The 27130-nt window shown below is 37.6% G+C and overlaps 1 protein-coding gene across 1 annotated transcript; it reads right to left on the bottom strand.

Annotated features, from left to right (window-relative positions):
* Nucleotides 1-27130, bottom strand: KLKB1 (kallikrein B1). Its single transcript, XM_014057620.2, has 15 exons — nt 27027-27130; nt 26218-26276; nt 23878-24037; nt 23511-23614; nt 23087-23246; nt 20848-20957; nt 19047-19206; nt 16407-16516; nt 16134-16293; nt 15904-16019; nt 9544-9718; nt 8900-9075; nt 6325-6420; nt 2928-3067; nt 1-437 (listed from the first exon to the last, which is right to left on the bottom strand). Exons 2-15 carry the CDS (start codon nt 26273-26275, stop codon nt 276-278), a joined length of 1887 nt encoding a protein of 628 aa, XP_013913095.2. The 5' UTR covers nt 26276; nt 27027-27130; the 3' UTR covers nt 1-275.

Genomic DNA, 27130 nt, shown 5'->3' on the forward strand with positions numbered 1-27130 from the left:
AACCACAACCCTTTTTTTAAACCATCTTTGTAAACTCCACTGTGAATTAACTTATTCCATACACTCAGAAATAAAAACTGAAATAGAATCTCAAATTCATCTTAATTTCTATGGTATGAAATGGTCGGATAAAGGTAATTTTAAAATTACACATTTAAATATGATTTTCGTGCAGTTTTTCCTAAAATTTTAAAATGATGCAGAAACAGGATAAAATGGGCATTTGAACAAACCCACATGAAAGTAGTAGCACGCAGGATTAATTTAACCCTGTTTTAATCTTCTAAAGTTTGTTCCAGAATCCAGTCTACAAACTTAGCTACATTGGTGTAAACACCTGGTTGTCCTGGACGAGCGCATCCTTCACCCCAACTGGTGATGCCAACCATATACCATCTGTTCTCAAATTTACATGAAAAGGGACCCCCTGAGTCTCCCTGCAAAGAAAGAAAAATCCACATAAGCTTAATAAGAGAAGATTGGTGAAAAAAGATACCCAGGTAAATAAAAACCCAAACAAATTCTTAAAATAAATCATTATTATTCAAAAGTATATTCCTTAACCAAAAAGGCTTTCACAAATGCAAAGGGGATCAATATTCCAACTATACCAGTGAGTTCCAGCTTAAAACAAGACACACAAACAAAATAACAAAAGACAAAAGAGTGAGTAGAGAGAGAAAAAAACAGTTTTAGGAACTTGTTCTTCAGGTGTCAATTCTTATCCTAACCTGTTCTCAGTGGGCCCCAAAATAAACATTTTTCCCATGTACAGGAAGCCCACTTTTTCTGCTTGCTTATGATGGGGCAGGAGAACACACCAGTACTGCTGATATGAGGCAGCGGGTGTAGTTGCCCCATGTGCCCCACACCAGCTTACCTCAGGCCCCCAACACCTGCCTCACCTCATGGCCGCAGTACTGGCATACTGCTCGGTCTCCTACTCTGTTGCAGCTGCAAGCAAGCAGAAGAAGTGGATTGGCAGCCACATGGATTCCTACTGCACATGACTTCAAATGGCCTGCTGAAGCTGCTGCTCTGAGGCAAGTGTAAGTTGGGAATGGCCTGGCTGTGGGGGCCCTGAAGTAACCTGGTGTGAGGCATGTGGGACAGCTCCACCACCACCCTGCCTCGCTTCATGGCTGCAGCACCATGAGCAACCAGACGGGATGCGTGGACGGCCAACTGTTAAGTAGGGTTTATTTGGGAGGATAGAGCTTATATTAGGTGCACACGTAAAACGTGCTAGCGCTTATTTTTGGGATAGGTCTTATTTTTGGGGTAAACTCAAGCTATTGTTTTTATTGCCTGTATTGAGTGGTGTGTGTACTTGTTCTCATCTGGAGATAGAGATTGCCTGATACTTTATTTATTTATCCCATCTTTTATTATTTTTATAAATAACTCAAGATGGCAAACATACCTAATGCACTTTACTCTTCCTGTTTTCCTCACAACAACACTGTGATGTGCATTGCACTGAGACAGAATAAATGGCACAAAGTCATGCAGCTTTCTTGCCTAAAGTGGGATTAGAACTCACATTATCCTGGTTTCTAGCCTCTAGACCAAACTGCCTCTTTATTTTTCCAGGTACAATTTAACCTGGAAATTTTTACACAAATTTTCCAGCACTAATTCCACTTCCATGCATCCACTTGTCCCACCAATTGATTTCCATTGCAATTTTCACCTCCCCCAAATTATTAAGTAGGACCACTGTCCATCTGGTAGCAGGGTTCCCCCCCCCCCCGCCCTTTTATCTATCACTTGACAAATGTCAATGGAACATAATTACAGGGCTTAAAAGGACAAAAGCAAAAAAAGAAATGATATCAGTAGAAGTTGTGTTTTACACCTTTAAAAAAAGGTATAAAACAGGAATGGGCACTATATACTTTTATTAGCAGCAACATCAAAAGGTCATCTGCATGTTATATGATGAGCATTTTGTATAATTTAATATTTATATCGCTACTTGAAAAGTAAAAATAAAAAAACAGGTTCTTTTATAAACCAACCAAACCCATCAATAACCTCTTACTGTATATACTCAAGTATAAGCCTAGTTTTTCAGCCCACTTTTTGAGCTGAAAAAAGCCGCCTCGGCTTATACTCGAGTCAGTGAAAAATTTGCCCAAAATGGAGGAGAAAAAGGGGCGGGGCCATGCCGCTGGGTGACGCTCGTGAATGGCCCAGCGCCCCTGAGTTTCCCCTCCCTCTGTGTCAGTTTGCTGCGCAGCGTGCACCGCACCATTCCCCCTCCTCACGTTCCAATGTAATGCAGGGCTATCTTACGATTCCCCTTCCTCCCCCTCCTGCCACTCTGCAACGATGTCCCACCTCCTCCTTGTTATGGCAAGCAGCCACATAGCGATGTCCCACCTCCTCTGGTACAGTGATCCAATGATAGGACTGTGCCGTGTGTCATAGGAGGCGGGACATCATCATCACAGCAGGACATCAGCATCATGAGGTGAGTGAAGTATTTCATTGAATACACCGGTATTGTGTGATAATAATTTGTTATGCAGAGCAAATTTTTACAATGGCTACTGTATATTTAATGGGCACAGGCAGGCTGTATATGTTATTCAATGGGCAATGGCATTATTGGTATCTATTTTTATTTTTGAAATTTATCGGTAGCTGCTGCATTTCCCACCCTAGGCTTATACTCGAGTCAATAACTTTTCCAGTTTTTTGTGGTAAAATTAGGTGCCTCGGCTTATATTCGGGTCGGCCTATACTCGAGTATATACGGTATTTATTCTCAGGGAATCTTGGGTTTAATAGCGTTGGAAGGAAATACCATGCAGTTTTTAATTAAAGTCATGTTGTCTGCATCAAACTCAGGTTTTTCAGATCTCTCGGAGAGGGTGATATTACAAAGAGTCCAAATGAAATACAAGATACTATTAATTTACCTGGCAAGCATCTTTGCCTCCTCCTGAGTAGCCAGCGCACAACATCTTATCAATTATTCTGTGCTCTGGATATTGAGACTGACATTCTGAATTTGGTATCATGGGAAGTTTGACTTTTTGTAGCGTATCTTCAATTGAGCCTAAAATTACAAAGGAGAGAAATGGAGAGAAGGTTGCTAGTGCATTGAAAGGTCAAGAATAATGCAAGCTTCAGGCATCACCAACTGTATGTGAATGTGACCTAAGAATCAATTAGAGTCTCCTGGACATCATCCCAGCCCTGAATTAACTATGAAGTCAAATAAACATCTGCTTAGGGCAACAAACAAAAGGGGGGGAAACCATATTTCCCTCCCTAGCTATCATGTCTTTCACTCCACTGCCACACTTGACTAAATGTCAAGGCTGACTTGTAACACACTGCTACTTGCAACCTGACAACAGAGACTAAGAGAGGGGAAATGGGGGATGATTGGAATGTATGAGGAGTTGGGAGGGAAGTAAGGAATTTATGTGAGCCGTTTGCAGCCTGAGAAAGTTCCGATACTTCAAGGTCACCTGATAGGAATCTTAGAGCAGTGCAAACTGTTTCCCAAAACATTATGATTGAACGGGATTGGTGGACAATGAGTAGCCTGGGGAAGAAAAATGTTTTTTTTTAAGTATTCTATCTTTCACACCAAAACTTCAGAACCAGTTTTGCTTCTTCTGTACCTATATGGAACTATCAGTAAAGTTATATTCCTGGTTGGAAAAAAAAATGTTACAGGAGTTTCTTTTGCTGCATTTGGATCTAACAGAGCAACATACAAAATGTCTCAGAAAGATAGAAACCGCTTATCTGTAGACTTCAGAAAAAATATAATACCTGTGCAAATATGTACTATGAGGATGTCTGCATAACACTGGAAGTCACTTTATTTAGTTATTGAGCATATCCTCATGCCACCTAACTTCCACTTCCATTATGTCATCCCCATGGTTTATCTAAGTTCAACTTGTTACCTGCCTTTTTATCTTAGCAAGGGCCTTTGGCTGACAAAGCTAATTTTGAGCAAGCCCAATGTGATTGTTAAAAAGCTTCATGAATAAAGGGGTGATAAAATGGCAGTCCAATTTACTGAATGGTCCTGCTTGTTGGTTGTTTTCAGGTACAATGCTAAATTATAGTTTCAAATTAACTGTTCTAGCCAGAAACATCCACATTCCCTTCTCTTCCACTGTTGCATTCATAAGAAAATCGTAAGTATCTATTTCTTCATTAAACTAACCAGAATTGTCCAAAACATTTCAGTTCAGGAAACAGTGTAAGTTTAAACGAGGATTTAGTTCAAACCAGAATCAAACATAATCATGAAACTTGTTTGTTCTTTAGCCATTACTTAACAATTCATAGAAGGTTTTTTTTTTCAAGATAGCGCTGTGTAGGCAATGGCACAATTTCACTGACATTTTCTCTTGCAATCCCCTGATTTATTTTGTATTGTGCTTATTCACTTCAATTAACATCTCAGTTGATGCATTTGATCAACTATAAGTTTAAGGGACAGAAGATTATGATCAGCTTCCATTATTATTTTTGTTTGTGGGACAATGGAAGCTGCATAAGTCATTCAAACTTAAAGTCATTCAAACTTTTCTTCTTGATTTGGTATCTATAATAGAAGGAAATAAGGGATATAGAATATGCTCTAGAAGTAATAAATACATCAAAGATAGCAAAGCAGCTGAAAACTGACAAGACAATCTTGGCCAAAGATCAAGTGAATTATCAAAGTTCGTTCTTATAATAGCTTCAAAGTGCTGGCCTGCTATAGACACACTCCATATGGCAGACATCCAATTTTGTCTGTCTCAATTTCTTCTGTCTGATAAACCAGAACAGCTTTTCATTTTCCCTTCAAAAATCTGAGTGATAGGAAGTCAGAAGAAGCATCAATCCCCCAGGGCATTTCAGCTGAAAATACAGGGCTGAGAAATGATTACTGACAATCCCAACTGTAACACTGTTTTTGAAAAATTGAAAGCATCAAGTAAAATAGTCTATGCATTGAAAATATTATTTGCCTCCTTCCTTACATCTTACCTGGACAAGTTAAACTATGTAAATAATGCCATCACTTACATGCCACAGGAGTTGGAGGAGGTAGCCCAAATGGTAAACAGATTATCATAATTTGTGCTACTAAAATGATATATAACTTAACATTGTAGCCCACAGATATTCTAATTCTGTGGGCTACAATGTTAAATTATATGAGATTACTAAAGGAAGGTGGTCTTCTAAGAAAGGTTGTAAGCAAACTGCAGTGGGCTTAAATCTACAGAAGATTATATGGATATTTAAGGAGATGGCTTCATTTTTCCATGGCCTTATAATGTCCTTTAGTTAAATAAGAAAACATTTGTCTACATTCCCATTTTTAAAAAACAATTTTATTACTTTTGAGATGAGATCTATTTATTTTCATTTAAAGATTCTATCATATCAGATAGGGAGAACATAGGAGATGGTAAGAACAGCCAGGATTAACAAATAACACAACTAAAACCTCACTACATAGCACCAGAAATTAATGCTCTGTCCTCAATATTCTTACTTTTAATGGGGAGAATCAGCAGGCTAACTCATCTAATACTTTGCTAAAGAGTACAACTAGAAATGTTATGTAGACTGAAAAAAATTAAAATGTTCTCTCTCTTCTGTTTAGTTCAAGATCCACTGAATATCATTTTGCAACTAATTGTTAGGAATTACTGTGCTGATTCTGATCCTGATTACACCAATTTTTTAAAAGATAAAGTCTTTGAAAATTGACAAGCCATCCTATACAAATGCAAATAGCAGATCCTTTCTATAGGCAGTCCTTGACAAATGTGGCTAAAATGTCTGTTATTAGGCAATGTTGTTAAGTGAATCATCCCCAATTTTGTTACTTTTTGCTGCCCTCATTAATCAAATTTGGCTTCCCCCATCGACTTTGCTTGTCAGGAACCCTTACTAAGGTTGCAAATGGTGAGAGACAATGCAGGCAACTCAATTTTGATCACCTGACTTTGGGACATGATGGCTCTAAGTGCTGTCATAACTTTAAATGGTCACTAAATGAACAGTTTTAAGATTAGGACTTCCTGCATAATATTGTCAGATGTGCATGTCACATGGTTCTCAGAAACATGGGACAATTTTAAGGCATCTTTACTTGTATTGCTCCTTGATAATAAGTACATTACTCTAGTATGAAATCTAGAAAGGTTTTCAGTTATATAATTCAACTTATTATTGAAACCCTTTCCTAGGGTTCCCACATAAGTAGCAATAATAATAACAACCTAGCATCACATCATATTCTGTCAAGAAAAGTATTCAGTGTTTCTTAAAGTTATTGTTCAGTACCTCTCTCTTTTGTGTAACCCCATCCGGTCACCCAGCATTCAGTGTATTCCGTATTAATTTTTTCCTGGGAGGGCAGGCATGCTGGTTGCTGTAAAGCTAAATATCAGATAAATAGAATGCTGAAAGCTTTGGTTGAAAAATAAATGGCATCTTTAAGAATAGAGGAGCAGCTTTGTTCCTAACCCAGTAACTCAGTCCTAACCCACTTAGCCCAGTATTTTGTTTCTCACAACAGCCAAAAAGATGCTAAAGGATAGTTGTAGTTCAAAGTTGGAGTCACCATTGTGCTACCATTGTTACCCCTGAACTGGTATTTGAAGACAGGCACTCCCCAGTCCAGAGTCTAATGGCTAAGGCACCAAGATAGAAAGTAAGAGACCATGAGTGCAAGTCTTGCCTTAGCCATGAAAGCCAGCTGGGTGACTTTGGGCCAGTCACACTCTCTCTCAACCCAACACACCTCACAGGGGTGTTGTTGTGGAGAAACTAGGAGCAGGAAATTTTGCTGGATAGGTTTCTCATCTTGAATTATTTGTAAACATAGTTCTCCATGACGTTTTTCATTGGATGCAACTTGGTTGGTTCTAATACTTTTAAAGATGGAGAAAAATCCTTCCCAAACTACTTTGTCCATGCTGTGCAGAATTCCATATGCCTTAATCATCTTCTGCTTTTCTTCCTGAAGATAGAGTTTGAACATTTCTAGCTGTGTGAACAGCTTGTTTTTATTTCCCTTTTGTACATTTTTTCCATCCCTTTTCAGAACTGTACACAGTATTTAAGATGCAGGAATACCATAGATTGATGTTGGGACAGAATTTCTGACTTTGCAGATTGGTGGGGGGAGGGTGAGAGAGGGGATGGTTATACGCGACATCCAGAAAGCACACATACACACGCGCAGCTTCAGTTGTGTGAATGCTGTGCATACACGCCTGTCACTTACGCAAATGGAGCACACATGCACGCTTGCCCATCATTTTCACAACCCGGTTGTCAACAGCTCACAGCCCACTAGTGGAATATGACTCAGAGATTGGGAGACCCTGTGTTAGGACATTACAATGTTAGTTACTTCATTTTCAGTCCTTTTCCTAATGAACCCTGAATGGAATTTCCCTTTTTTGCTGCTGTAAAGTGAATACACTGAGCCTATCTATAATATGGATCTCAAAATCTTTAGTTCGGTATAGAGACTCAGTGTTCTTCTGAAGTTATTGTAGCAGATTTTCCCTAACTGCATTACTTTAAATTAATACAATTTAAAGAAATCTTTTTTTGTAAATCTTGCAAAACACTATCACATTGAATATCTTGGGTACTTGGTCATCGTACTGTATTCAAATCAAGATCATTTATGAATAAGATGAAAAACTCCCATCTTTGTACAAACTCTTGAGGATTCCACTTGTCACTTCACTGGTCTGAGAAGATTGCCTAAAATTGCTTCAGTTTTTCATCTAGTTAAGCTAAGCTTCTTCGAGAGCTTTTATCAAAGACCTTTTTACAAATTTAAGTCATCCTTGTAGAAACCATTTTGATTTTTGCTTAATTTTGCCATAGGTTTATTTTTAATCTAATTACTTTTCTACCAATTTGCCCAAGTAAATTTTAAGCTGACCAGCTGTTCCCAGTTTCTTTTAAAATGCCACTTTCATATTGATCACCTTTCTGTCTGCTATAATTGAGTTGATTTGTAAGATAGGTTGTTTGTTGAATTTCTTTTTGTTCTCAGTGTGATAGGCCTCTTTTTCTGAAACAAAATCTTCTTAGCATGCTACTAGAGTGCCAATGCTACTTGTGTTTTCCTGATTTTGGTTCACATTTTCTTACATTGTGGAATGTGTTTTAAGTTTCAATTACTATGGCTTAAAGGGGACATGGTGGCTCAGTAGCTAAGATGCTGAGCTTGTCGATCAGAAAGTCGGCAGTTCAGTGGTTCAAATCCCTAGTACCGTGTAATGGAATGAACTCCCATTACTAGTCCCAGTTTCTGCTAACCTAGCAGTTGAAAGCATGTAAAAATTCAAGTAGAAAAATAGGGATCACCTTTGATGGGAAGGTAACAGCGGTCTATTAGCCTTTGGCATTTAGCCATGCCAGCTACATGGCCATGAAAAAGTCTTTGGACAGTGCTGGCTCTTCAGCTTTCAAAAGGAGATGAGCACTGCCCCCTAGAGTCAGGAACGACTAGCACGCATGTGCAGGGGAACTTTACTTTTACTATGGCTTATCTAAACAAATTTGACCTTCTTGCTTTGTTCTTTCAATCTTTTTTGTCATCTTATTTTTAAGATGTTTCCACTTTTCTTATTCTTATATAAAATTAACTGTCTCTTCTTGGATTTTTTTCCCCTTCTTGGACCATATTTCATATAATATAGTCACTTTATTTAGACTTGGAGAACATCATCTTATTTAGGTTCATTTTTCATGGTAATTTATTAGACTTGGATTTAATACAATGATTCCAATGATGGCATATTCAACTGACCATTATTAAACAAACTAGGACACTGCAATGTATGAAATACTAAGATAATATTAAAGGTTTTGTAAATAAATGTATACATACCACTGAAATTCAAAGGTCTGTCAAGCTTTAGTAAAGCAATGTCATATCCTGACTCTGAAAATTCATATCTGGGATGAACAATCATTTTTTGGATTTTGAAGAAAGTAGTTTCATTTGTTATTTCAGACTGTCTCAAAATGCTACTGTAAACACGCCAAAGTTCAGTTAATGGAAAGCTAAAGGGAAAATAAAAACAAGGAAAATTAAGATTAAATATGTAGAAATAAGACTGTTTTTCATGCCTTTGGAGGATAGCCACAATGCTGATCTAGCTTTCAATAAATCGAGTTTGGCACCCCTGGATCAAAGGATTATTTTATCCACATTTTTAATCCAAATGCCGTCCAAATGTGTGACTGCGGTTCCCATCATTTTGAATCTGTGAAAGGGCTATGAGAACCTCCCAGATATTTTGAACTTTCATTTTATATGATGCCCAATCAGCGAAGCTAATTGCATGATATAAAACATGGGAACAATACATTTCATGATATAGTACACCACATAATTATTTCATGCAATTGTTTCAATCATATACTTTAAATCATATATAGACAATACTTGTATATATCAGTTCTGGATAGTAACAAAAGCTATCATATTACATGATTTCTCTGTTTCTACTGTGAACATAATTTACTCACATGTCGAAGCAATGGGCAGCTGTCAAAATCCATTGGTCACTGATGATTGAACCACCACACTGATGGGTCTGAACAGGGAGTATTGTGTGTAAACTGACATGCCAAGGCCATTCACCAACAGAAGAGTTTGATCCTCCAACAACTCTTGACCGTTTCTCTGGTTTCTGCACACAGACTAAAACAACTTTTAATCACCACATCAGGTTTCATTCAGTGCTTTTGATACGAGATCATAAGAATTCAAATCCAACATACTGGATGGTACACAAAAGGAAAAACTGATTTGGAACTCCATTAACATTGATAACTTTGCTAATATAGAGACATTCAAAACAGAGGTGAATATGCTGAACTGTTTCGTTACAATGCTTATTTTTTGAAACCTTCTGCAAACCTTCTGCAAAGTCCTACGAAGTTTATAAAAAAAAAGTACCTCATTCCACAACTGTATAGCGGGCCAGTAGAGTTTTCCTAATTGCTTGAAGATAAAGTTTGGAATGGCATCAAAATCAAATCCTAATCTGAAACCGCCCTCTTCCTCAGCCCCCAGAAGCACATCGCCAATACTTGGTACAAAGTCACAGCCACCGCCCTCTATGCTCCCTACTGAAGAGTTACTAACGACAGAACTCTTTCTGAGAGAACTGAGCGAAGCTCATAACAAGCTGACTAACAAACTGACAAACAAAGTGGAAAACAAACTGAAAGAGTTCAAAGAGGAAATAAAAGGGGAGATAAAAGACGAGATAAAAGAACTTAAGGCTGACTTGTATGAAAAAATTGATACCAGGGTTGCTAAAATGAAAGATGATATGCTGGGACTTGTAACTGTACTGACAGAACATGTTTCTGGAATCGAAGATAGTCTAGAGGATCTTAACGAAGCTAATACCAATTTGACATCCAAAACTGAGGTGGTGCAACAAAAAGTTGAAAATGCTGAAAAAGAAATTATTATGATACAGTACAGGCAGATGGAGCTGGCATTAAGAGTAAGGGGGTTGCGTGAGGATAAACAGGAGAACTTGAAACAGATTTTTTCAGAAGCTTTTGATTGTCTGGCGGGAAGACCAGGTAGCCACTAGTTTATTATATGCAGAACACAATACTTTCTGTAACGCAAACAAACCTGGCAGATGGTTAGTATATCAGATTAGGAAAAAAAGGAAAACTCGAAATATAACCAAACTGATTTATAGAGGGAAGGAGGTGTTTCAACAGGAGGAGATTCAAAAGGCATTTCGGGAATTTTTTACAGAATTGTATAAAGGGGATAAAATTAATGGTGTAGATATAGACAAATACTTAGATAAAGAGAAAATACCCTCAGTTAGAGAAGAGCACAGGCAAAAATTGAACCAACCAATAACCTCGGGGGAAATTTTGCAAGGTAATTAAGCAACTAAAGTTAGGGAAAGCACCAGGTACAGATGGTTTGACAGCAGTTTACTATAAAAATTTACAGTTAGAAATGGTAGAACCTCTTAGAGAATTATTTAATAAGATTCAAATGGAAGGTAAGGTGCCTCCATCTTGGAAGACAACGTTTATATCTTTGATACCCCAAAAAGATCAAGATACTACCCAACCAAAAGATTATAGACCTATCTCATTACATAATGTAGATTATAAAAATTTTACTAAAATACTAGCAAATAGGTTAATGCTGGTTATTCAACAATTGATACACATTGACCAAACAGGTTTTATACAGGGGAGACAGATGAAAAGTAATGTTAGATTAATTATTAATGCATTAGAATATTTGGGAAAGAACAATCAAATTCCTGCTGCATTCATATTTTTGGATGCTGAGAAGGCCTTTGATCGAGTTAACTGGCAATTTCTGTTGAAGATATTGCAAAAAATGCAGACAGGAGATAGCTTTTTACAGTCAATTAAAGCAATATACCAACAGCAAACAGCACAAATCATAGTTAATGGAAGTTTAACAGACTCTTTTCAAATTGGAAAAGGTACAAGACAGGGCTATCCTTTGTCCCCACTATTGTTTATTATAACTTTGGAAGTATTGTTGAATAAAATACGGGGCTTGGATGGCCTAAAAGGGATCAAGATTAGGCAGCAAGAATACAGAGTCCGCGCTTTTGTGGATGATTTGGTCATAATATTGGAACAACCGCAGGAATCCAGTATGGTTTTAATGAATACGATTAATCAATATGGTCAAGTGTCTGGCTTTAAAATAAATTTAGGAAAAACAAAAATATTAGCTATAAATATGAATACTAAACAAAAGGAAGAACTAGGAGGGATGCTAGGATGTGAGGTAGTCAAAAAAGTCAAATATCTTGGGATTAATATTTTAACCTCAAATGTGAAATTATACAAGCATAATTATGAACCACTTTGGCATAGTATACAGATAGAGATGAAAAAATGGGAGAAATTGCACTTATCTTTGTTGGGTAGGATACTGGCAGTAAAAATGAACATCCTACCAAAATTTTTATTTCTCTTCCAAATGTTACCTATACTTAAAAAAGATGCGAATCTTTTAGAATGGCAGAAGGGTATCAACAAATTTGTATGGGCAGGAAAGAAGCCGAGGGTAAAGATGAAAATAATGCAAGATGTACGCGAGAGAGGAGGCTTGAGATTACCTAATCTAAAACTATATTATGATGCACTAATCTGTAATTAGTGATTGGACTCATTTAACTAATGATAGAATACTGAATATCGAGGGACACGATCTGGTATATGGTTGGCATGCTTATCTGTTATTCAACAAAAAATTGGATAAGAATTTTAAAAGTCATATTTTAAGAAATGCTTTACTGCGGGTCTGGAAAAAATACCAATATAAATTAAATGACAAGATACCCATGTGGGCAATTCCTAGACATGCGATTGAAAATATGAATATAGCACAAAAACAGAATAGAACTACCTACAGACAGCTTCTCATTTTGGAAAGGGGGGTTCTACAACTAAAATCTTTAGAGGTATTAAAAGAGGAGAAGATAGTTCAAACATGGTTCCAGTATGGGCAATTACAGGCCAGGTGGAAAATAGATCAAAAAATTGGTTTTATCCAAGTTGAGGATAATTTGTTTAAACAAATAAGAGATCAAAGCTTAATGCATATAAAGAGGATATATAATGTACTAATACAGATGGATTCGGAAACAGAATTAGTCAAAGATTGTATGATAAAGTGGGCTCAAAATATTGAAGAACCAATAATGTTGGATACATGGGAAAGAATATGGGTAAGAAATGTGAAATTTACACAAGCTCAAAACCTGAGAGAAAATTTTTATAAGATGTTCTATAGATGGCATTTAGATCCTAAAAAGCTGGCTTCTATGTATCCGAATGTACAGCCTAAATGTTGGAGGTGTGGTTCTCTCGATGCTACCTATTTTCATATATGGTGGACCTGTCAAAAGGTTAAGGCATTTTGGATAAAAATATGGTGGATTATGCAAAATATCTTTAAAAGAAGGATAAAGTTTACTCCTCAGTTATTTTTACTAGGTATATGTACTGACTTTACAGTGGTAGAGACTAACTTGGTTCTGCACCTAATAATGGCAGCAAGACTGTTGGTGGCGCAATACTGGAAGAAGGAAGACTTGCCTACAACTCAAGAATGGACATTGAAAGTTACAAACTTAGCCGAGATGGCTAAAATATCGGCATATCTTAAAGATCATTCAAATGAGAGATATAAATGAGACTGGAAAAAATGGATTGACTATATACAAAACAAATACGGGACTAAGAAATTCCAGATAGTCTACGCTTAGGATCAGGAATGAGTTAAACTGTTCAAAGTTAGTGTAACAGGAAGAAGCTAAGATCAATGTCGAGATGTTATTAACCTCTTTTTTTAATTTCTTTTGCCTCAATATATTTTAGACTGTGTTTGTTAAAAATCTATACCATGTACGGGCTCTGGGAAGTCGGGGGGGAGGGAGGTGGGGTGTTAGGGGGAGGGGAGGGGGGACATATACTATGAGTTAGATTTCAACGTAATGCGATTTCACATGTATACTGTTTCTCTTTAATTTCTCCATAAAAATAGGACAAGCTGAATACATTGACATATAGTAGAAATACACCAAGGGGTGGAGGAGTGGGATAGAAGAAAGAGGGGTAGAGAGGGCGGGAGAGAGGATGGGAGGAAGGGTGAGAAGGAAGGGAGGGAGTGGACTGGGAGAGAGGAGTGGTAGAGGGGGAGGGGAAGTAGGGTAGAGGGGAATGATGGAGGGAAGATAGTAAGTTGGAGGGGGGCAGAAGAAAGAGGTGTATGGAGAGCGGAAGAGGTATATTGGGTTTCTATTTGAGTTTGAGTTTGAGTTTTATTTTATTTATATTTCTGGGGGTATTGCTGACAAGAAGAACTGCTGTGATTATTGTTTAATGTTGTATGGCCCCGGTTATGCACAGTATATATGTGACTGTATGAAAATGAAAAATGAAAAATAAAAACATTTTAACAATGGGAAAAAAAACATTGATACTAAAAGTTACATTGATGGGTTACTCAAGTTTATTAGTAAGTATCAGACACAAAGAGTCCAATCCTTTTCATTGGGGTTCAAAGCCTCTACCAGGAAGTGAATTCATGGAATTCATTTGGAGGACTGTATAGAGTGCATTTGCTTTAGGAACTATACAAGTTCTAATGATCAACAGTGTTCCAGAAAAGGATATATACAGGGGTGGGTTCCACTTGCTGCTACTTCTGGTTCACTCAGGGACATGCTACAGGCATGCACATGTTATGCGCACATGCACAGTACTATAAAAAAACAAGATGGTGGCGACTACAGTGCCGGCAATAGAACCAGTTCAGGAGCATGACCAGCTGAGTTACTACTATTCAGCCGAACTGGTCCGAACCGGTAGGCACCCATATCTGGATATATAGAACTTTTGATGCTTGGTTGTTTGCTTGCACATGTTTCATTATCCAATTAAGTAACATCAGTGCTACTATAATCATGTTATTTAGTGATATAATGAAATGTCTGCAAGCAAATAACCAAGCTCAGAGATCAACAAGAACTCTAGCTCTCCCTCTCTCTCCCACTCTCTCTCTCCCTCTCTCTCTCTTTCTCTCTCTCTTTCTCTCTCTCTCTCTCACACACACACACAAATTCAAAGTATATGTCAATAGTCTAAATCAGAGATTTATCTTAACATTTGAGATTGATTAGGAGCCCGAGTCCTCAAAAGTTTCAACCTAAATCAAGTTCAAAGAAGTTGCTTCATGTCAAATGTATTAAGAGGAACAAAAACCTACCAGTAAATAGCAGTGTGATGTGCCAATCAATAGGTACTTTGACCTACTGATATAACTATTTGCTCAGATTTATTTGCTGTAAGTTTAGGAACAGGAATAAGAATTTTGAACAGCTAGATTCTAGTTTATAAAATACTGGCATTAACAAAGGTAGAAAAAAATATCAAGAAACCAGAAGCTAGCATATTTAAGATTAAATGCATTTTTCTTCCTTTTTGAAATGCTGCATAAATGAAAAGAATCAAAATCCAGCCACACTAATGTGCAGCAGAAAAGAGCAAGACAAAGTCATTGACACTGAAGGCAGATGGCATGTGTTTTATCATGAGACAGAGAGCTGATCTCTCTATCTTGCAGAAGACCTCCACAATTTATTCCTTCTCATTTTCAGCTAAAACCTGAACAAAAAACAGGTCTTGAGAAAAACTGGAGATTTATTGTCAGCTGAAGTTAACAAATGCCTTCATATACTATTCATATAAACAGGCAACACAGAATGTTTAAAAAAAACAGGTTGAATTCTGCCTTAATGGCCATGAATCTATTGCAGAAGAATCTGCTGGGTGCTGTCATCTCTACATTATCTTAGATATCAACAATGAACATATAGTTTCTATGTATAGAATCCACAATTTGTGTAACTTTCCTTGATCCTGGAATTCTGAATAAACATGGATTTGGCAACTGTTCTGATTAAATTTCCTTCCCCAAGAGCCCCACACTAAACCAGTGGTGGGTTCCTACTGGTTCGGACCAGTTCATCCGAACTGGTAGTAGCTTGATGGGAATAATTTTCTTTAGTCTCTTGTGGTGTCACTAAATATTTTAAATTAAACAGTTATGAAACATTGATAAAATGAGAATTTCCATCCTTGAGTACAATTTTTCAAGTTGGGGGATTGCATTTCCCCATAATCCCAACTGCGGGGCTCAGGGACATGCTAGTAAAGGACTGGGAAAATATTACTCCAACATTTCTGGAAATTATCGTGTTAGGGATGATACAAGTCTTACCAAAGTGAATGAACATCTCCTGTTCTACCCTATAAAGGCAACAGAAGAGGAAGGAATTGGATACTCACCAGGGCTTATGCTAGTTTGGCACAGTCTTAAAGAATAGCCTGAAACTGTTTCATTCTCAGCCTCGATATTATCTGGGGACCCATTGGCTGACATTTTTAAGTAGCATTTACATTTGCTATACAGGAAATAAAAGAAGCAATATCATTCTAAAAGTTATTTTTTTTTCCAAATGGGAGCATGGAAAAAAATCACATTATGATTATTTTGTAAATGAAACAAAAGCACGTACCCTTGATGGTTGCACTGCATTTTACGGAAAACATAAGTAAAAAATTGACAACGGAGGGTCATTGTACAAAGTTCCTGGCAAGCTATGTGCCCATTGACATATTCCACATTCAGTTCTGTCCCACGGAAGATTAATTCAGGATAGGTCTGGGAATGGCATGCTGCAATCATTTTGGAAATATTGTGAAAGTATATGTCAAAGACAGATTACAGGTCAAAACTAGTCATGCAATTTTATTTTAATTAGGAGCATTTTGACTCATATTTTCATTACCAGGTTCGGCTCTACGGCAGTTCAAGAGACTGAATCCTGATATAACATTTGCTCTTTCTGTAATTTTCTCTGGTTTTTGACTTCTTGAAGTCATCATCAGACAGATATATCTAAAGCAAAAACACCAAATAATCATGGCTAATATTTGACTGTTTCAAGTCCCACACAGCTGAACAAGAACAAGGAAGCAAAAACTACTAACAGCCTGACTAGGTGGCTCAGTGGCTAAGACACTGAGCTTGTTGATCAGAAAAGTCAGAAGTTTGGTGGTTCGAATCCCTAGTACAGGTCTCCTGGTTGAGCAGGGGATTAGACTATATGACCTCCAAGGTCCCTTCCAACTCTGTTACTGTTACTATTCTGACCCAGCCTTAGCAGAAATAAGAAACAGACTCCTGGTCACAAAAAAACCCCTCTTTATTTATCTCCTGTGAATTAATGGCATTCGCACACCGAAAAGTCCAGGAAATAGTCCTTCAAAGAGTTAACTTCAGTAGGAGACCTAATCAGTTCCTTGTGATAATTGCCAGGCCTTGAGTTCCCAGCCACAAAACTACAAATTTTTCTGGCAAGCAGTCTCTGAGGCACAAAACACAATGAGCCAAATTTTCAGAAATCTGAACTGTTGTCTCCTACAACCACCACTCCCCTTTCTTTCTATTTATTCTCCAGTCAGGGAGGGGCCATTCAGCATTCATGTGTGCCTTGCTTCTCAAGTCGACTCCTTGTCCTCAGTTGTTCTCCTCTCCTAACAGCTCTGTGCAGACGCACATCTGGAATAGGCCCCAGTTGTTCTTCCTCCCCACTTATCTCAGCCTCCAAAGGCAGCTGCCTCTCCAGTGGCTGGGAAATGTCAGAGGGCCCTGGCTCTATCTCTGCATCTGATGCAGAGCTTCTATCAGAGCCTTCCCCAGAGTTGAGAGGTGGGCCACGTTCCTCCCCAACCTCCTCATTGTCCATGTCTGGCGGGCCACAACAACTACACAGATTTCAGGGAGGTGTCTTTAATGGAAATTTGATATAAATACAGAACCTTGGAAAGTGTAATAGACATTTTTTGGCCTCATCTATTATAAGTCAATGAAAGTGAGTTTTATCGAGTTATATAAAATGCTTCTTCCCAGATCTCTCTCCATCTAAGCTTACATGCCATTTATGAGTTAACCTGCCAATTGACTTGGCTGCTATTACATTTTTGGTTTTTTTTACTGTTTAAGTCTATGTTCTCTTCCATTCCTTTCTTATCTCTCCACAACTTTTCATAGATTACTAATGTCTCTGAGTCTCTTTATATTCTTTTTCCCCCCTAATCCTACAAGTCAGGGTTTGGACTGGATTCAGGAGAAATCCTGTTAAGAACAGAATAATAAACACAGTATTTAAGTTCTGTATCTTTTACCTATATACTTATTATTAGCAAGGATGAATCTGTCACCAGCAGATAACGTGCCTGCAGGCCTAACTGAATATGAACCAGCAGAACTGAATCCTATTTAGGTAAACTGTTTTGGCGCTGAATGCAGTACCTCTAAACAAAGTTCTGGAATTGCACTTAATGGGTTAGGGTGAATGTCGAAGTCTGTTCATATTGGGTGTACCGAGATACACCCATATTACACCTATCCTCCGCGAGCTGCACTGGCTGCCAATTGGTCTCCGAACACAATTCAAGGTGTTGGTCATTACCTTTAAAGGCTCAGGACCAGCGTATTTGCGAGACCGCCTACTGCCACATACCTCCCAACGGCCGATAAGATCCCACAGGGTGGGCCTCCTTAGGACGCCGTCAGCCGGACAGTGTCAGCTGGCGTGGCCTCGGAGAAGGGCCTTCTCTGTGGCTGCTCCGACCCTGTGGAATCAGCTGCCCCCAGAGGTCCGGACCTCACCCACCCTCATGGCGTTCAGAAAAGCTGTTAAAACCTGGCTGTTCCGGCAGGCCTGGGGCTGTTGACCTTATTATGTAGGGTCCAGCCCCAATCTGAACGTATGCGTGTTGGAGAATTTTTTACATTTTTTATTTTTATTTTTGGTTTGTTTTTCTTTTCTTGTTCTGTGTAAGCCGCCCAGAGTCCTCCGGGATTGGGCGGCCTATAAATCTAATAAATTAAATTAAATTAATTCATGACTTTTTCCAGATGTTGCAATTGACTTAAGCTGCTAAAAAGTTGAAGACATGGCTACAGGGGGAACCATCTATTTTCCTTCAGCTTACCCTGCCCTCATGTCCTCAAAGAACTGTCCTCTTACCAGCCTGTTGATATTCATATAATTTTATAGGAAGACTTTTTGTTATGACACCACCAAAATGGGTGCTGTTTTCCCCGGATTTCTTTAATTTTCCTTTTTTTTCATTTTCATACGTGTTTGTGTATATATGGGTATATTCGTTTTTTTCCCCAGGTGAACATCTTAATTTTTTTCTTGTATATTTAGCTATATATAATGTAAGTTGAGAGCCAGACAGCTTTGCAATACTAATTTCTGCAAAAAGAAATCTGTGTGACGTGGACAAATGTTGATCAGATGGGCAGAAATACCTGCTTCAAGGTATCTCCTGTCTCAAAACCATGGAAAGTAATGGAATGAATACTGAATCTTCTAAAAATTGTTATGACATCAGTTTATCGAACTTATACTCACCTTTGGCTTTTTACTTCCCATTCACTGCTGAAAAATGCAAAAAATAAGCAGTTTGGACGATAGGTACAAACTGTTCTACATATAAATTTGTCAGGGGTCAAAACCTTTGCAACAGTAATTCCAGAAAATTCAAAATGTTGAAAAAGGTCCATTTGACAATCTGCACAGAAAATAAATTGGCAAAGTTATAGTAGTCCATGTGGTCATCATATTATCAAAAAAACATATGGATTGAGAGAGAAAAAGTCTACATTTCAGATTCTGACAGAATGTATGACATTCATGACAGAAAATGTTTGAATGCGTAGAATAGTCTACTCCAGCTTGGTGTCCCCAGATGTGTGGAGACTTTGGAAGAGGTACAGTCCTAGTATATCTAAGAGATGCCATACTAGGAAAGCTACAATCTAGTGTTTCTCTACTGGATTAATCTCTCCATAAATGCATAACCTATGTAAAATGGTGACATTTATAAAATGCTCTATCCCTTCTCTCCTGCTTCCCAGAAAAGAGGCATGTGGGTTAGTACAATCTTCACTCAGAAGATCTATCTTAGATGACAGTCTGATGGAGGAGAAGCATAGGGCCATACAGATGGCCTTTGAAAATATGAGTTAGACAGGGACTGAAGGAAAGGCATTAGGATGGGTTAGGAATGATTTTTGCTTGACTCAAATGTTGAGTGTAAATATTAGCTTAGATTGCATAGCCTATATTATGAAAATAATTTAGAAGAATGTGGTTAAATATGCCAAGAACATTATGCATCCAGATAGATTATAATATTATTCATAATAAAATTTGAAACAAGGACAATTGGAATTCTATAGAATTATCTTGTAATTGCCTATAGCAGTGATGGCGAACCTTTTGTGGCTCGCATGCCAAAAGCGGGGGGAGCGCAGGGGGTCATGCACAGGCATGCCACATCCATAATGCTATGTGCATAACCCCAGCATGCGTGTGCTGATGACCAGTGCTGCCGCCCATTTTTGGTGTGCTTTTTTCACCCTCCCCAGGCTCCAGAGGCTTTATAGGAGCTGGAAAGGGCGAAAACAGCCTCCTCCCCTCGTAGGCCCTCCAGAAGCTTCATGAGCTTCCCTGAAACCTCCAGGTAGCAAAGAACAACCCTACAAGCAAACCAGTTTGTCTGTAGGGCTGTTTTTCATCCTCCAGAGCCTTCAGGGATCTTCAGGAGGCTTCCCTGAAGGCTCTGGAGGGCAAAAAATGACCCTATAAGTTACTCATAGAGTCATTTTTTGCCCTCCAGAGCCTTCAGGGAAGCCTACTGAAGGCCCCTGAAGACTCCAGAGGGCTAAAACTGGCCCTACAAGCAAACCAGAAGTACATTCCTGAACTTCCAGTTTGCCCGTAGGGCTGGTTTTCCGCGTTCTGGAGGCTTCAGGGAAGCTCCTGAAGCCTCCGGAGGGCAAAAAAGAAGGCTGAACTCAGCTAGCCAGCGAGCACATGCGGGCTGGCTAGCTGACAGGGCAACACTTTGCATGCCTTGACAAATGGCTCTGCATGCCACCTGTGGCACGTGTGCCATAGGTTCGCCATCACAGGCCTATGAGGTCTTGCTATAGACCTTTTAGGGTTGGGAACTCGCTCTATAAGGCAAGTTCCCAATATGGTCCCATAGACATCCTGGAATTGCAACTGCTAAAATGTTCAGCCAGTTCCAACAATCTGGAGGATGCCAAATTGGAAAAGTGTCTGGTATGACACATATTTACATACCATGTCTTAAAACAGGCTATGATAATATCCATACTATTTTCTTTAAGATAAAGGAACTTACCTGTTTGGGCAAGTTGGCATGGTTTCAATGAAAATCCAGAGACAACATCCCTAATCTGCTTTATATTAGTTGGGGTTCCTGTGTTGCTATATTTCAGGTAGCATTTATTACTGGATAAGAAAAGAAAACAGATACTATTTAATGCAAACTTCAGCTCAATTATTTCAAGCTTAGCTTGAAGACTCATGTGTTTTATTATAAGCATATCATGACCTGCATATTATATGACACACAATTTGCTTGAATTTGCTTAGTGTCTGTGTGAATTCTAGCCATGTGATTTATAGCTCAGTGCAATGGGTAACCACAGTCATTGTGGCTTATATCAATGCGGTTAAAGCTAAACCACAGTTTTTGGTAAAATATGACTCCAATATCCAATGTCTTTCTTAATCTTTCATGGTGCTACACATTAGAAAGTACTATGCTATAACCTATTGTTAAAATTTATAAGTTATATATTATAATTTAGAACAAAGTATGACAATTAGAAGAGTTTAAAAGAGTTTCTATATAGAACTATACATAGACAATTACCTAAAGCAATAGTACTTAAATTCTAGATGTATATTGTAACGGCAGATTCTGGTAGAAAAAAAATGGGATGGAGTGAAAAAATAGGGGTGACGAGTAGAAGACAACAAATAAAGTTTCTATGTTTCTTTGCTGCCACAGAATATTTAATCAAGTTTTTTCAACCTAAATCAGTGGTTCCCAAGTGCTTTTTTGGCCCACCTAAGCATCTCTGAAATCCTGCTCCCCCCTCCGTCACATATAAATCTTACTTTACTCAAAAAGTGAACTCTACTCATGCGGAGGAAGCCTAAAAGGCCATTAGCTTAATAAAAAAAGATTCAAATTGCCCCCACTAAAAATCAATTTCCCCCCCTTTGGGGTGTGGGCCCCAAGTTGGGAACTATTGACCCAGATGTAGTTGTTACGGTCCATTGAGTTAATTCTAACTTCTGGTGACTACAGGACAGTATTCCTGGAAATATTTCCATAATGTTTTGCTGTATTTTCTTCTTACGGCAGAGAAAGGTTGACTGGCTCAAACCTATCCAGCTAGCTTCCATTCTAAGGGCAAAACTAGAATTCATGGTCTCCTAATTTCTAGTTCAGCAACTTAACTATTATAACCTAGATCAGAGTTCTCCAATCTTTCCAGCTTTGTGAACCATTGATGGTGGGAAGGGATGGTTGCCTGCACAAGCATCAGGCAAGTGTGTGCATGTGCACACAGCTCCATTTGTGTGAGAAGAGGGAATACTCGCCTACCGCTTGCGTAAATGGAGTGTGCATGTACTTCCCCACTGCTTGCGTAACTGGGAATGCACCATCTAAAATTGCCCACAATTTCTGCAGGCTGGTTCTGAACAGTTCAAGGCCCAGTAGTGGGTAACGGTCCAGGGGTTGGGTCCCCTGACCTACATATAATCACCCTGCATTTATTCCAGTATTGTGTTCAACAATAATATGATACATTTAAGTATTTGATTAACTCGTGGATCCTAGAATGAAAGATTTTTGGTGCACCATAGGGGCAACCAATGAGCAGTGGATCACAAGTGCATCTGAACCTGCCATTTTATGAACTTAATCTCAACTCCAGTTCTGAACATGCAACTGAAATGGGGGCACAGTTTGCATTTGATAGCTAGAAAACCTTGCATGTCCCTGCCTTTCTTGATGAAGAATGCTTCAGATCCAGGTTTCACAAGTTCATTTTCCTAGGGTGTACATTGTGTTGATGCCCGCAAGCAGGTAGTACAGGTAGTCCTTGACTTATAACAGTTTATTCAGTGACCATTTGAAGTTACAATGGCTTTGGAAAGTGACTTATGACCATAATAACTTACAATTATTACAGCATTCCCATGGTCATGTGATCAAATTTCAGATCTTGGCAACTGACTCATATTTATGACAGTTGCAGTGTCCTGGGGTCATAAGCTTTTGTGATCTTCTGACAAACAAAGTCAATGGGGAAACCAGATTCACTTAACAACCATTTACTAACTTAACAACTGCAATGATTCACTTAACAACTATGGTCAGATATGAAATGGGGCAAAATTCACTTAATAAATGTCTCGCTTAGCAACAGAATTTTTTGGCTCAATTGTGGTCATAAGTCAAGGACTGCCTGCATATCAAAGTACTTCTTTAGTATTAAGCTATCTGTACTCTTTCTTTAGTCCAATGACACAAATCCTGAATATTATTTATTATTATTTACCGTAGTGGTGCACTGTGAAATGATTCTAAGGTATATGTAAAGAAGTAGCAGAGCTTATCATTGGTGCATCTCTGTTGGCAGTGATTATAATTGTCAGCAGTAGTTATATTGTAATTTTCCCCTTGCATATCCAGTCCTTCATACACTTTTTTACTGCAAGCTAGAAAAAAGACAGGAAGAAAGATGTGGAAGAAAAACCATTCTTTTTTAAAGAAGGAAACCCCTTCTCCTACAGAACTTTGAGTAAAATTGTTGAAGTTCTGGAAAGGCTTCAACTCAAGCTTCCAGCTAAACCTTTAGCAAATTTTCTGGTACAAGGAATATTGAAATAAATGACCAATTATTAGATTTGCTATAAGGTCATTTTTAGCACCATGTGATCTTTTCATTGCTTTGTAAAGTCTCATAAACAATTAGATCTTACCAGTAATTTGAGTGCATTGCTTCCGAGAATGACCAGAGATTATTCCTTCCCTGTGAATCTTTGGCAATTCTTGAGTATCAATTTCTTTCAGGAAGCAAGAAAACCTGATAGTTGGAAGTGGGATACATTATTCATATAACAGATATTTCTTACATTCACTTGTTTTCTTACTTACTGGATTTATATGACCGCCCAACTCAAAAGATGTAACTTCCATTGCCACCCACTCTTGTCTTCTTCTTGTCATAATTTATTTAGAAGTACCTTCCATTTCCTTATTTTCTCTTTTGTCTTAGAAAGGCCTTTTCACACCACTGTCATGCCCGCAGGAATGTACACATAATCCATCAAATAATCTTAGCATTACCTTGCAGTAGTTTTTACCCAGCTTCCTGGTATATAGGAGAACACAAGACATCTTGGGTGATAAGTGCATACCATCTGACAATAATCTGCTGTTGGAGTATAAATCCTAGATATGTCTCCTCCTTCGATATATGTGTTTCTGTATATCTCAGACATACATTCTGAGGTTTAAAAAAAAGATGCCAGAGTTTTAGCTGTGCTGCAAAGTCAGAAGATCTAAATTTAGACAACACTGAAAGAATGCTAGAATGCTATGCAGAAATTTAAATATCTTGTCCATGAAAGGAAACAGAGTACCTTTTCTACTTATAACTCATATTGTTGTATGTCAGCCAGAGTCACTTTCTGTGAGACGGGTGGCCATATAAATTTGATTAGTTAATAAATACAATAAAAATATTGATGAGTGTCTTGGCTTAACTGTAGACTTAAAGGAAGCTGGCTATGGATGTGTTTGCCCCACGTTAATTTAACCATGGTTTTGCTTAAACCAAATCATTTGAGCTTCCACAATTTAGAGAACCATAAACTAACCTTATCACAAACCATGTAAGCTAAAATGTAGTTAACAAGTTTGTGATTCAGTATGTAATACAAGAACTGTCACCAAAGGGCATGGACAGATTTAGAGACTATCCATATTTTCAAATGGAAATAATTCAAGTTATTTGAAGACTTAATATGTTATTCATACCCAGGTTTTGAAACACAATTCATGGCCCAAAATTCCAAGCCAGGATTCTATGCTAATTCAGAATGTGAGAACAATTCTTTCTTTTTTAAAAGCTCTTCCCCCTATATTAAACAAAATTTCTTGTTTGCAAAATTTTACTGGAAAATGATACAATCATGGTTGGAACAGAGGGTGGGAGATTTTATTTAAACCAGAAAATTTTCTCCTAGGCATAATACCGGAGGAGTATAAGAAAGATGTCCTTTACCTAATTATATATGTACTAACTGTGGCACGTATAACTTATGTGCAATATTGGAAAAAAGAAAATACACCATCAGAGTTAGATATACTTAGAAAAATTTTGGCCTTTGTGGAAGCAGATATGCTCACTCTTGAACTAAAAAATAAAGGGGAATTGGAATATTTTGAATTCTAGAACAGATTTTATTATTGGTATAAGACAAGGTGACAAGACTGGAACAAACTGTAAATAATGTGATTGGATGGAAGGATAGATGATGTATTAAGTAGGCTAACAGTTACTGGAATAAACTATTTGTATATAATGTGATTGTATGGTCACTTCGACTTCACGGTGTTGCACTGTTTTAAATGTAAAAACAATAAAAATATATATTAAAAATAAAAAAATGATCCTGTCTCTAAGGATATTTTCACTTGAATAAAATAGAAATGCTAATGAAAGATGCCTCTGGCCCCAGTCCTTGGTCCGGTCTTGTATGTAGCCAGTACCCTTATTATTTCTAGTATATTATAGATAAATTTAAGGCAAACCAAGAATGAAATAATAAGCAAGTGTTAATTTTCTCCCCTATAGAGGGAAAGATTTTGCAATCTATGAGTAAGATTATCAATAAAATAATGTGGAATGCTACAATTTAGGATTAAAATCAGTCAATCATGCCTTTTTATGGTAGGTCTTTTATTATCCTTCAACTCTCATTCTATTTCTTAAAAAAAAATCTAATGGAATGAGGTATTGAAAAGGTGATAGGGAGACATGGCAAAGGCCATTTGGTTCTTTGCAGGACTCTGAATTCAGAATGCCCCCCCCCTCCCTCCGTGACATAAAATTCTTACTTTACTCAAAAAGTGAATCTACTCATGCGGAAGAAGCCTAAAAGGACATTAACTTGATTTAAACAAGGTTCAAATTGCCCTCATTAAAAATTAAATTGGCCCCCTGTGGGGCATGGGCCCACATTGGAAACCACTAGTCTGCACGCTCAGTAATTTATCTACATAGAAACTATCTACCATATATGCATCTGAAGTGAGCTTCATGTTAGAAAACCTTATGCCTTTTCATAAAAAAATTTAATGGAAAATCATGCTACTTCTGAAAATTCCTTCTGAAGACAAAACTCTGTATACATTTAAGATACAGTTCTTTGAAGTATCCTATTCTTTATGGTAACTTATATCTGCGGTCCCCAACCTTTACAGTTTGGTGGCCTGGTAGAGGGGGGGAGAGGGGAACTGGCCTACATGTGTGCTGGCCAGCCTCTCATGTGGTCCAGTTCCAAACAGGCCATGGACCAGTAGTGGCCTGGGTCTTGGGGTCCCCTGACATAATTATAAATAAGTGCATATTGATGTTCCTTCTGAAGACAAAACTCTGTATATTTACCACTATGTACTTACCACTATGTACAGAAGAAAACAATGCGATGAAATAAAAAGTTTGAAAGATCCAAAACATCCTAAAAGAAAAAAAGTATGCAACAATATATTTTAATTCCATTTTTTTGTGTATCTGTCATTTTGAATGATTTTACATCTTTTTAGTTTTATGTGTATTCCATTTGGTTTCATTTATTCCGCAGCCACTTATTTTAAATAATCCTTTCTAAATATTATACAGTACATGTCTCTGAATTATAATATACATGAACCAAGAACTGCATTGTATTATAATCTATGGGAATGTTGTATATCAAGAAGTTACTACTCAAATTAACAAACATTTAATTTCTCAAGAGGCCCTATTTGCTACAGTTTATAAGGCATTTGTTTTCAGTAAAAAAAAATGAGTGTTTTATTGTCATTTGAAAAAAGGTTTTGCCATTGTTTTTAATTCTGTAAGATCTATACTAAACCTACAATTTTCAGAGTTGTTTATATTTAGGAACATGTACATAAGATTATTAGAAACATTTTCTATAAGAGAAAAAAGATGATTTTCTGCATCTTTTTAAAAAATGTTTTCTAATTATTCCAGATCATCTTTGCAATAATTTAGAAAAAAATTAACTTATTAATATGTTAGAATAATGATATTAAAGATGCAGATATTTTTAAACAATTCTGGTGTTTTTAATTATTATTACATTGCTAAAAGATATTATTGTTAAATGGTTGGCTGCAAACAATCTCAAATTTAGCTCCTGCAGTAGAATCAGTTTTCTCTAATATTAGAAAGCCATCCCTTTTGAATAGAAGAATTCCATTACCTGGAGCAGTGGCTCTACTGGTTGTAACTTTTCTCTGTAAACAAGTGGTTATATTCTTTGCCAAAAATATATATATATAAGCAAAACAAGGGGGCAACTGTATT

This window comes from Thamnophis sirtalis, unplaced genomic scaffold (assembly GCF_051295495.1).
Source record: "Thamnophis sirtalis isolate CommonGarterSnake01/CBP01778 unplaced genomic scaffold, rThaSir2_p1.2 scaffold_10, whole genome shotgun sequence".
In the NCBI taxonomy this organism is placed as follows: Eukaryota; Metazoa; Chordata; class Lepidosauria; order Squamata; family Natricidae; genus Thamnophis; species Thamnophis sirtalis.

Bases quoted from the DNA above. Each gene is read 5' to 3' on its own strand.
- KLKB1 (XM_014057620.2), bottom strand. From the start codon at position 26,275: ATGTTTTGGATCTTTCAAACTTTTTATTTCATCGCATTGTTTTCTTCT. The intron at 20,958-23,086 runs GTAAATAATAAT...TTTCTTATCCAG, and splicing joins TTTCACAGTGCACCACTACG to TAATAAATGCTACCTGAAAT. The intron at 16,020-16,133 runs GTACGTGCTTTT...TTTCCTGTATAG, and splicing joins ATGCAGTGCAACCATCAAGG to CAAATGTAAATGCTACTTAA.